Source organism: Erythranthe guttata, chromosome 12 (assembly GCF_056151865.1).
Source record: "Erythranthe guttata isolate IM_541 chromosome 12, IM_541, whole genome shotgun sequence".
Lineage (NCBI taxonomy): Eukaryota > Viridiplantae > Streptophyta > Magnoliopsida > Lamiales > Phrymaceae > Erythranthe > Erythranthe guttata.
In genome coordinates this window covers 1786758-1800179 of record NC_142544.1, presented here as the reverse complement: position 1 = coordinate 1800179, position 13422 = coordinate 1786758, and the positions used below count along the sequence as shown (strand labels likewise).

General features: G+C 29.2%; 1 protein-coding gene across 1 annotated transcript; it reads left to right on the top strand.

Annotated features, from left to right (window-relative positions):
- Positions 1 to 8827: 8827 nt before the first annotated feature.
- LOC105953452 (thioredoxin-like protein AAED1, chloroplastic) lies at positions 8828 to 13228 on the top strand. Its single transcript, XM_012977111.2, has 7 exons — positions 8828 to 9283; positions 9795 to 9841; positions 10156 to 10270; positions 12309 to 12353; positions 12442 to 12501; positions 12715 to 12810; positions 12938 to 13228. Exons 1-7 carry the CDS (start codon positions 8981 to 8983, stop codon positions 13055 to 13057), a joined length of 786 nt encoding a protein of 261 aa, XP_012832565.2. The 5' UTR covers positions 8828 to 8980; the 3' UTR covers positions 13058 to 13228.
- Positions 13229 to 13422: the final 194 nt, after the last annotated feature.

The window sequence follows — 13422 nt, the reverse complement described above, 5'->3', positions numbered from 1 at the left end:
ATTTTTTTAATTTATTTTTTAATGTTGAAAAAGATGTATTTTATTTGATCTTTTTAGCAAAATATATGGGTGAGAGAATTGAAATTATAAAATGTCACCCTTTAATGTTGACGACATACAACTATCAACAATGTTATTAAAACCGAATCAGACCGACTGATCCATCACAAAGACAAAAAATAAAAAAAAATAAAAAAAATAAACCACGAAACAAAAAAGTGAAAAAATTAAAAATTGGGTTAAATTGGGTCAATCGTGACTCACTATTCGTTCGATGCTCGAAACAGCTCTGTATAATATAAGAATTCAAATTAAATTTATTTGAAAAAAAAAGATTTGGTACCGAAAATGATGTGATTTGTGTAGATGAGAATTGGAAAAATTGGATTAAATCAATGTTGAATTTTAGGGTTTTCTTATGTAGGACTGTGTGCACCGACTAATTAACATGGGGCCTGGGTTAATCAGTGGTGCAATATAGTTTATTATTATTATACAAAAATAATTAATTAGTTGGCTGTATAACAATTTTTTTTTTTTAATATTGCACGGTTGTTATGACAATGACCTTATTTAAGTCCTAGGTGGTAAAGGGAGAGCTAGTAGGAGAAATGGACAACAAATATATATACAACGAGTCGGACTAATCAACCCGTCAAACGGGCAAATGACGTCCTTTTATTTATATAATGTAGTATAATAAATTGATACTATATAATACATAAATAAAATATCTCTTATATGTCAAAACTTATATCTATAACGAGGTTATCGTCTCGTTTTGTCTATAGTTATTTATTTTATTTTAAATTTTGTCTTGTGAAACTTTTGAATTTAGTTACTATTTTTAATGGAACGTATTAATTTTGATTTACTCTTAATATTTATAATTGATGTTCATTTTGGTTTCCATTTAAAATTCTTATGTTTCTTTTAATTTGTAAATAGTTTCGCGTAAAATTTATAATTGTTAATAAAAAAAATATGTTTAAATTATAAAGGGTTTCGATCGACACGTGAAAATTGGGTTTTACTATAAATCCGTCATGGCCCGTCTACCATGAATTCGTTGAAAACTCACAAATTTAGTTTCCTAAAATCAAAAACCGTTGTTTATCGAAATTATAATGAAATTTGCTAGAACCCACGAGTTTATGACCCGCGCAAACCCTAATTCAGGGGAAGAAAGATAATATTTGCAAAAAAATAGCATATAATATAACTACGAAGTCATGTCTTTGTTGTAAGTAGATATAGTTTTGTCATTACATTACACTCGTAAAAATTCAATAATGACAACTGACAAGCACTACATTCAAATTATTATGGAAGTCAAACCACCTTATTATTATCGAGTTAGCTATCGAAGTCAAATATACATTATTGTTCCATCAAATTGTCAGAGAAAACTAAAGATTTGAATTATTTGAAGATCTTCTATATAAATATTGTTGAAGGGTAATAGACTGATAAATTAAATTAAATTAATTTAATTCCAATTTATAATTTTATATATCATGCACATCCAAATACCCTTTAATTAATGCTAGTCGACTTTGGTAGAGAGGACCATTTCACTTCTTTATTAATAATACTATTATATGTATATATATAATATAATATAAAATATATAATATAAAACATAGACATATGCCACTTGAATTCTCTTCACATGTCAAACCATAAAAAAACCACATGCGAGTACCTCTACCCCTATTCAACACACGTGTCCTTTTATGTGATTTTTGAGGTCCAATATAAGGTGGTGTTTGCAAATGATTATTTAAAAGTAGAAGTTAGTGATTGTGATTTAAGTTAGTTTTAAGTGCTTATTTTTAAAAGTTGGGGGTGTTTGCAAAAAATTCGGAAAATAAACTAAAATTGAAAAAGCAGGGTTAGGGGTGCTTTTAAAAAAATAGCTTAAAGCAGATTATTTTAAGAGAAGCAAAAGCAAAAGTTGATTTTGCAAACACCTAAAAACAGATTATGAGCAAAAAAAACCGCATAATCACTTTCAAAAAGCATTTGCAAACACCACCTAAGTGTCGAGAGATTTGATATTATATCTGATTATTTCATTTACTTCGGCTGGATTTGAACGGTATAATTTGATTAAATAACTAAAGAAAAAATAGAATTAGAGAGAAATAATAATACTGCGTAATATAATAGAAACGCCTATTATATTGTGGATTGATTTACATGGAATATATATAGAGAAATAATACGAGGTAATAGAGTTTGACTAGGTAACTAAATCCAAACTAATCTAGGTAACCCAATCATAATAGAATCCTAATATTACAATAATATACTCTAATAATAACTTTTTACTAAGCCCAAATACACGTTGGTATGTATGATTATGTGTAGATTTACGATTCAAATCCACATAGTATAAATAATCAGATATAGCATAGGACGCTTAAATTACCTTAACTCATTTTGTGCACATTTGTATAATAAAAATCATATAGTTATAATTATTCAAAACTGTCGACTACTATTATCATTGCCTTTTTGAGCTTGAAAAAAATAGTAACTAAACTATTGAAATTCTTTTATATATATATATATATATATATATATATATATATATATATATATATATCTCATAATTTTCGAATTCAATTTTTCTTGGCTCGTGGTTTGTTGTGGAAGAAGGGTGATTAGGTCATGTGAAACCCTTGTTTAAGTGCCCCCACCACCCCCACTCCACACTACACCCCCCCACCCCCCACCCCCAAGAGAAAATATATATAAGGTGGATTAGGAAGGGACCATTTGGGAGGGGGGTGTGTGGGGGGGGGGGGGGGGGGGGGGGGTGGGGGGGTGGGGGGTGGGGGGGCGTGTTTGGTTATGGTGACAACTAACATGACTACCACAATAAGTCCATCACTCACCCACACTTCCCAGGAGACACACTATGGACCATTTGCTCCCCCTATTTCAATTTCTTGGCCCCCTTCCCCCTATTTTCTTATTATTTAATTAATAAAATATTCGTCCCGTTTTAAAATAACTTTTGTTTAAGATTTCAGCGTGCGTGTATTAAGAAAATTAATAAATATGTTTTGATTTAAAAAAAAATGTAAAAGAACTAAATTGTCATGACTCCAACTAATTCTTCTTTTATTAATTACTCTTTTGATTTTATCAAAAAAATATTGTAATATAATTAGTTTATAATAAAAAATAATATTATTAATATAAAATAAAAAATTAAAAGAAATATAATTATTCGAGAACTAATAAAAAAATTTAATCCGAATATGGTTGAGTATATATGAAACTTGATGGATAATTTACATTAAAAGCCAACTTGGGTTGAAGGTCAACGAAAGTTACACATGCCAACTTGACTATTTAAGCTGAAACAGAGAGTACGTAAATGCATGGGGAACTTGAGTCAGACTTTTAATTAATTATCTTATATATAAAAGAAAGAAACGATGGGTAACCTAGAAAACCCTAATGGTATTTCTTTAATTATTTATTTTTAATATTTTTTCTCTAATAATTTTCAATAATTATCAATCTCCTATTTTTCATCAAAAAATATATCTCAAATCTTAAGAGATAAAGATAGAAATTCGATTTGTTAAATCTTAATCTATATATGTGGATTATAAATCTTGATATGTAAAATTTAAACAAACTAATGTTATATAAAATTAAATATGAATAATACTACATTATTAAATTTTACTATGTGCTTGAACTATATTTTTTATTATGTATTAAATTGATTTGTTTTTTCACTCTTGAAATAATATCCCGGGCATCGCACGGGGAAAAAATGCTAGTTATAATAATACTAATTGCTTCATAAACAAATTAAATCAAAGAAAACGACTTGTAAGTTGTACATAAGTCGTACAAGAATATTGTTTGTTTAATCATGGTACCTTAAATGTCAAACATAATTCTTATTATATACAAGAATTCTTAACAATGACTAATATATCTTGATTTTAATTTACATAATAATATTAGTCGGATTAATTTTTATTTTTGAATTCATTTTTTTTTTATTTTATCAATTACCTAACTATTTAGTTAGTAAGATATTCGACTTCTTAGATTACACATCGTATTGAATTTGTTAAATTATATTCCCTATGTTTCATAACAACTGTATATATGCATCTTTAGATTTTTAAAATTGCATTAAATGCATTTTTTTTTTCATGTTTTAACCTTATTACGTCATGAATTCTAAGTATTAATTCTCTTTTATCACATCACATCATTAAATTATTAAGGTTATTATAGTTTTTTTAATGTGTTTTTTTTCTTTCTAAAACCTAAACACATTTATTTGACATTCTTAATATTTGTGCAAAAGGAAAAACGACAGTTAATTAGAAACGAAGGGAGTATTATTTAATTTCTTCTAGTACGTCATTATTTTTTTCGAGATCTTTGCATCTAGAACTCATCTAGAAGTATCTAGAGTTTATTCTATCTATTTGAAGTAATTTAATTAAATATGAAGATTATACCAATCTTGAAATAAATATTTCCATGCATAATCACTAAAAAATAATTGCGTAATAATCAAATACACGTACTATACATATGAGTTAGAATCTACTTTAATTTTCAACATAAACAACGTATAATAAACTATTAATTTACAAATATACACAGTATACAGTATACACACGTTATGAACTACTACAATAAAACTACACGTAAGTAAAATTAATGTGAGGACACAATTCGTGCCTTGTGGAAATTTAATTTGATTTCCTTACAATGCTAGCTGTAATAAATCTTATTGCAGAAAAAGATTTTGTCTGCAAAAATAATAAAATATCACTTTCAATTATATAGAGGAGGCCACCTGGTTTATGTTGTTACGTGTATCTGGAAAAAAAATCACATCTACAAGTTTACGGAAAAAAGTCGCGAAAAATACTCAAAATACGGTGCGACGGATTTTTTTCTTTCGTCCGATTAGTTATGCAATAAATATGAAATTGAGCAATTGGTTTTAGAAATAATTTTGGTTAATTTGATCTATAATTCTCTCGAAATGGGTATCCGGTTTATTATTTAATTAACCATTTGATATTGCAAAAAAAAGAAAAATTAAAAAAAATTAATAATAAATAATGAAGAAAATAATTCATTTATGAATTAAGGTCCCATTTGCAAGCTAGATATAGTATTGCATGTTTCTTTGATAGTAGCAAATAGGTTGTCACTAGTAACAATCAAGCATGCATGCATGTTGTGTACCAAAATCCCATGTCAAAAGGGTCTTAATTAGTATGGAGAGCTAATTAATATATATTTTTCTGCAATTTAATTAAATTAAATATTTATTTATTTGGTCTACCCATCAATTTCACAATTATATATATAGCCCTAACTAATTATTTAATAATTTCCAGCTGAGATTGACAGTGATACATTTTTGTTTGAACACACTTCAATGCTCCAGACAAATATATTACACTTTCTCTTTCAACAGCATGGAAAATTCCAACATTTCCTTTTCATTACCAAAGAAAAAATAGGTCAACATGTATATATATATATATATATATATATATATATATATATATATATATATGAAAATTTATTTTGTGCTGGTTTTTAAAATTGGATATATTTTCGTGACAAGTCGTTCGTAAAGAATTTCCTCGTTCATCGTTTATCTCTATATGAAATCGAAGATTTTGTTTTTTCGTTCAAATTCTATAAGATTGGTTCACATTTTTTTTCGTCTGATTGATGGCCACGACTTTGTATACGTTCGAATCTTTACCGAAAAGTCCGCTAGGGATAAGAAATTTTCGAAAAGACAACAAAATCTTTCTTCTGTCCCCTCTAGGATATCGAAAATTAACAAAAAAAAATGGAAATTAAATTGTGATGTTCTAAAAATAAATTTTCCACAATAGATTTTTTTAGTTTAAAAAAATTTACATTTTTAAAATGTCTTTTGCCAAACATATATATATTTATATATCATAGCCAACTTCCGAAAAATACCACCAAAGATGTTCAAAGTTCATATAGGTTTACACGTCTGATTGTGTGTAAATATATTGCGATATACTGCACCAACGATCGAGACCCTTTTTTCGGATTTGATAAAAGAAACCGAATAATTAATAAATGGAAAAATATTGAATAAATTAACCCATGCATAAAATCACAAATTAATTTTCTTTTTTTTTAAAACACATGCAACTTGCATGGAAGCTCCAATTTATATTAAAACACAAGCAAAGTCACTTTCTTTCAGAAATATTTAACTGCAATTGAAAACATATAATATATACTTTTGGTGGACAATATGTTTCAATTGCTAAGGGAAACTATAGAAATAGCACGATTTCTTGTACCAAAGAATTGAAACACTAATTATCTTCCAAATGATTAATTATTGTCCTTTATTTTCTTGTTTATTTTTTTTTATTAATTTATTAATTATTATTTCTGCTTGATTCAACATTTTTGCACCCACATTTCGGCTAACTTTTCGTTGACATGGTACAATAATATTTGCTCCAAAAACTTAAATATATTCAATGAGTATTATTTTTTCGGAAAATGTAAATTGGAGCATATATATATATATATATATATTGAAAATGTATATAATTAGGATTAATTATATAAATTATTCGGACATGGTAATAAACATATGTTTATTTGTGCTGCCATTAAGGAAGCATTGTTGCAGGTTGTGGCATTGATGTTGCCAGCTTGTTAAAAAAATATTGGGTTAGGAATGTAGTAGCTATCCGCCAAAATGCCACCTCAAATTCAATTAATTAATTATGCTTAATTATATTTATAGAGCTCAAAATTAACCTACGTTCATAAACCATCTCCCAAACTTTAATTTGTACTTTAATCACGTATTCTATTTCAACATGCATATATGTTAATATATGTTTAATAAATTTATATATAAGAACTAACAAGTCGTTTTATTTTATATATATACACACACGGGTTTAAATAAAAGATGACAATTTTGTATACAATATATAAGGGCTAATTAATGGTACTTCTCAATTGATACACACAAAAATTTAAGCGTAAATTACGGTTATTCCCCTGAGATAAGGTTAAATTACGAAAAAAAATCCTTATGTTTAGGTAATTACAACCATCCCAAGTATGGATCTTCTCAAACAACCACCCTTATGATGTCAAATTCGACAAAATCTTCTAGATTCTGTGGAATGTTTCTCTAGTTCGTACTCGTTTTGTGCAAAAATGCAATTTCTGATGCACCAAATCTAATATTTAGAACCCAAAAGACACATTTTATGATCATCTTGTTTCAAAAGGTGGAGCTCGAATGTGATAAAACGGGTCAAATTGGTGAAAATTCCACATAATCTAGAAAATTTCACTAAATTTGACACAACTTGGTGAACGTGTAAAAAGATTCATAGTTGAAGGGTGGTTTTAATTACTAAAACATGAAGGATTTTTTTCGTAATTTGAATTTATCTAAGAGGGTAGCCGTAATTTACCCAATTTTAAATAATAAAAATAGAGAAAAGGGATAGTTGGATTGTAACAATGCTGCAACTTAATTGAGGCCCAAAGAATGGTTGCAAGCCCAAAATAGAGAGAAAAATTATTGGGCCTGTGCCTATGTATGGGCGGAAAAATTCTTATAATTTTTTTTAAATTTTTTTTTAGAATGCATAATTCAATTATTATATATCGATGTGTAAATAAGTTGATCCATCTCGTGAATCTGATGACTAGACTTGGCAAAAACTCGAAGTCGAGCCCACCAAATTTAAACAAGCTCGATTCGAAATCTCTACTTGTTATGGGCTTAATTGGGTAGTAGTAGCTGACAAAGTTCACCGGAACTATCAGAACAAAACAGAAACGGTGCCCTCCGTTCCAGAACCATAACAAAAATGATTTTTGCACTGTGATGCGTTGGAACACCGGAAAATGGCGTGACAGAATTACAAAACAACCATGTCACAGTGAGAAGATCAGTTGAATTTCGACAATGGACTGAGTAAAAAAAAACATGGATGACGGTCCAGGTGGACCGGACACTTTGACAAAAATGTTATTTTTTCAACAATTATTATAAATTCAAGCTATAATAGCATGCACTCTCATCTTTGTCTTCAATAATAGCATGCTATATAAAGAAAAGAGCAAGACAATATGCACTTTCATATTTGAAGTTGTGATATGCATATTATTGTATTGTAATGTTGATATAAAAACATATTTGACATAAATTCTACTTTTTTAATATTTTAGTTAAAATTTGTCTCTTCCAACCGCAAAGAAGCTACGACGTTGCATTGGAACTAGAAGGTCAATGTGCGCAACAATGTACCGCGACTTTCCGACGAACCATGGTACTATAGAGCCCAAAACAAAGAACCATGAGGATTTATTTATATTATTTAAAAAGGGGGGGGGGGGGGGGGGGGGGGGGGGAATTACGGTCACCCCTGATGTATGGTTAAATTACAAAAAAAAATCCCTCTTGTTTGGGTAATTACAGCCACCTCCCTCTTTTTATATATTTTTAGATAAAATTCTTGTAATTCGGTTATTTACCGAACCAAAGCTTATATTTAGTTCGTTAAACAGTATGAAATGTTGGCGTACCGAAATTTCGGTTTGGTTTTACCGAATTAACATCCCTAAGTTTACCTCTGGAGGATCGTTCCATAAGATAATACATAGTTGAGAGGTGACTGTAATTACCCAAACAACAGGGGAATTTTCGTAATTTGACCATAAATAAGGGGTTGACTGTAATTTACCCAAAAAATTATCTACCAAAAAAAGAAAGAAGAGAGAGAGTAGGAGAAATTGAGAAACTTCTCCCGCCACACACATGTTTTATGTTCATTATCAGTCCACCACTCCACCATGTAAATTAGGTTTGTCTTTGATTTGCAGCTCTGCAACAACAAAACACAAAAAAACACTAATAAAATAAATAATAAAAATAAAAATGGCGAAATTGATATCTCAAGGGATTCTCACTCCGTCCACATCTCTTCTTTTCCCATCTACCCACTCTCACAAAAAATTACTATTTCCACCCCAATCTTTTGCTATTTCAACCAAACACGTCACTAAATCTAAATCCCTTCTTCCAGGAAACCCTAGTCGCCCACCACCGCTTGCGGCCACGGCGGCGGCGGCCTCCTCCGCCGTCGTGCCTGATGACGTTGCTGATGTACTCGGGGAAGTTAGCATCTTCACCGCCGCCGGCGAGCCCGTCAAATTCAAGGACCTCTGGGATCAACAAGAGGTATTTTATTACTGCTTATTTACTAAATTCTACTCTATAATTATTTGTTAGTAATTTAAAAAAATGCCTGGTTTATTCAATTCTGGTTCGTCGATTTTATTTATTTATTTATTATTATTTTTTTGTTTGTTTTTTTTTTCTTTAGGTACTTAAAATGAATTGATATTACTATTAATCATTTAATCTTAGGCGTAGTACACATTAAACTTGAATGTATCGAATTTAAATATTTCAAAATTGCATAATGTGGAACTCTGTATTTGTTATGTAAAATCAAACTATACAATCAGTAGTCGAATAACGTCATATAACCGAATTATCGAGTTAGCAAAAAAATTGAAATAGAATAAAAACAAAAAAATAATCAACTAAACTTTGCCGAAAATATTATGTAAGAGATACAAGATACAACGTTGAAGTTGAATGCCGTTAATTCCGATTTTTTTTCGTTTTTAAAGTTAGCTAACTCACAAGTAAAAACAGCTCCTTACGAAAAACTTATTGTTTGCAGGGAACGGCCGTTGTCGCACTTTTGAGACATTTTGGATGTTTTTGTTGGTAATTACTAATTACTTAACTCCTTGCACGAATTTTTCGTTTCGACAAATACTACAAGAGTGCATTTGGATGGAGGGATTTGGGGGAGGGATTTCAAATCCATAATAACAAATCCCTTGGACTTGTTTGGATTGAGGGATTTGGAGATGGATTTCAAATCCCCACCCCTCCTTTTTAGTTGTTTTTTGAGCAATAGTGGTGGATTTCAAATGACTCCAAAATTGGAGTCATTTCAAATCCATTCCCCAAATCAAATCCCTCCCCAAATCCCTCCATCCAAATGGACCGTAATATTTTTGTTTTTTTTTTGTTAGCTGGGAGCTTGCGTTAGCACTCAGAGAATCGAAGGAGAAATTTGAATCCGCCGGTGTGAAACTAATTGCTGTTGGTATTGGTACTCCCGACAAAGCTCAACTTCTCGCTGAAAGAGTAATTATTTTATCTTTCTTTTTTTCTCGATAAATCAAACTCTGGATACAAATATAGATTCGAGTCGACCGCATTTTAAAAAAAAGGGTTTTTTTTTTAATCGACATTTTACTATGGTTTTAATTGATGGGCATATTACAAATAAGTCCATCAGTGGGAACTTATTCATAAAGAGATCCAGACAATATTCTCCTTTACCAATAAGTCCACACATGGTCCAGATTTATGTAAAGGACTAAAATAACCCCTCTTACTTTTATATGCTTCAATTTCATCCTTAACTTAATTTAACTTCAATTTGACCCCAAATTTCACAAATTATTCAATTTTGACCCAAAACTTTTTTTTTTCAAAAACATTTTTTTTCCCGCCGGATTCCGGCGTTGACTTTTTTTTTTCTTTTTTTTTTCTTCTTCCGGATTTTTTTTTTCCGGATTCCGGCGTTGACTTTTAATTTTTTTTTTTTTTTCCTTTCTTCCGGATTTTTTTTCCGGATTCCGGCGTTGACCGGCGGTAAACACCGGTCTCCGGCGTTGACTTTTTTTTATTTTATTTTTTATATATTTTATTTATTTTTTTTTCTGTAACTTTTTTTTCCGTTTAAACAACAATATTGCTTTGAATGACAGTAATATTAACTATATTACTGTTAAACACAGTAAAAATAACTAAACTATAGTTTAACACAGTGATATTGCTATATTAATCTCTAGCACATTAATATTAACACAACAAAATTCATTATTATTGTATAATAAAGTAATATTACTATGTTGTCCGTTCAACAAATGTAAACAAAATAAAAAAAAAACCAAAAGAATTAATATTACTGTGAGTGACAGTAATATTACTATAGCAACAGTAATATTACATTATTACTATAGCAACAGTAATATTACAATAGTAGACAGTAATATTATTACGTTACTCCGTGAATAACTCAAACAAACAAAAAATCCAAACAAAATAATAATATTGATGTGGTTGACAGGAATATTACTATAACAAACAGTAATATTACCGTCAACCACAGTAATATTATTGTGTTTGCAGTAATATTACAATAATAGACAGTAATATTAATACGTTACTCCGTGAATAACTCAAACAAAACAAACACCACAAAAAAATAATAATATTGATGTTGTTGACAGTAATATTATTGTGTTTACAGTTATTTTACTGTCAACGACAGTAATATAATTACGTTGACTTGTCAACAAATAAAAAAAAATAAAAAAAAATAATAATAAATAAAAAAATATAATATTGCATTAATTTACTGTCAACGGCAGCACAATTACATAAATGTAATGTCAACGGCAGTACAATTACGTTAATTAACTATCATTGACAGTATAATTACGTTAATTTACTGTCAGTGACAGCACAATTACGGTCAACGTTTAGCGGCGGACGTGGAAAAACAAAACAAACCAAACAAAAAAAAAACTTAAAAAAACACTAAAAAAAGAGACCGCCGGAAACCGGCGAAAAAATCCGGAAGAAAAGAAAAGAAAAAAACAAAAAAAAAAAAAAAACAAAAAAAATCCGGAAGAAAGAAAAAAAAAAAAAAAAATTTAAAAAAGTCTACGCCGGAATCCGGCGGCAAAAAAAAAAGTTTTTGAAAAAAAAATTTTTTTTTGAAAAAAAAAAGGTTTTGGGTCAAAATTTAATAATTTGTGAAATTTGGGGTCAAATTGAGATTAAATTAAGTTAAGGATGAAATTGGAGCATATTAAATTATACTCCAAAAAAAAGTCAAAATTGAATTTTTGTGGTCAAAATTGAACTTTATTGGACAAAATTGATTAATTTGTATTACAATTAAGAATTGGGTATAAATGGTTGAGGGTAATATTGGGATATACATGAATGTTTCCTTTAGTTATAATAAATATTAAAGGGATGGGCTTATTGGTGAAAGAGATATGTCCCCTAAACCTATAGAATAATAAACATGCTTGGTTGGAGACTTTTGCATAAAAATCCCTTAATTGATCCCTAATACAATATTTTTTTTGTGCCAACAATTCAGTTACCATTTCCTTTGGATTCCCTCTATTGTGACCCCGATCGTAAGGTAAATTACCATCTGCAAGTGAATTAATTTCATTATTTTTCACAATAAAACCGAATTAAGTTCTAAATGCACCCTTGTCGAATTTCAGGCGTACGAACTTTTGGGCTTGTATTTTGGTTTTCGTCGTACATTTCTCAATCCAGCTAGCGTACATTTTCTCTCAACCTTTTCTAAACATAATTTGAAATATATATATATATATATATATATATATATATATATATATATATATATATATATATATATATATATATATATATATATAATATATATATATATATATATATATTATCTTATTATTATTATTTGCTCTGTTCTTGCTCGATTTCAGATTCATTAAATTGTATTAATTAACTTACAGACCAAAGTGTTTTCGAGATTTGAGGAACTGAAAAAGGCTATGGAGAACTACACTATCAAAGCCACTCCAGACGATACAAGTAGCGTCCTGCAACAGGTTAATTAATTTTAATTTATATAATTCCTCGAATTTTTCAATGTTTCATCCATGCCTTAAACTCGTTTTTTTTTTCCCTTTAATTTGTGAGATAATATAATCCGACTCGGGTTCGATTGATTATCAGGGAGGGATGTTTGTTTTTAAAGGAAAGCAGTTATTATACGCAAGAAAGGATGAAGGAACGGGCGATCACGCTCCGTTGGACGATATCTTTGAAATTTGCTGCAACGTTTCTTCTGCTTGAGGAATAATATTTTGTTATTGTTTTTAATTAGTCCACAATTTGTTAGTAATCTTGTATTAGTGTATGCATTAAGGTGATGTGTATACATACATTTATGCTCCTTATAAATACTTGTGTAGATAACCATACATTGTTGAGTACTTGAGAATGTAAAAACTTGTTATGCATTAATGTGTGTATACATATATACTCCTGTTTAAATCATATTGTACAAATAAAATTGTATTATACATTGAATTTATTTTCACTAGTAGAATAAAAAGGAGTTTTTACTACGAATTATTTTGCTACGTTAAAAAGTTGTTATAAAATATATATTTTATTACTATTGCATCAGTTTGTGGTCGTAGTAAATGCTAGAATTT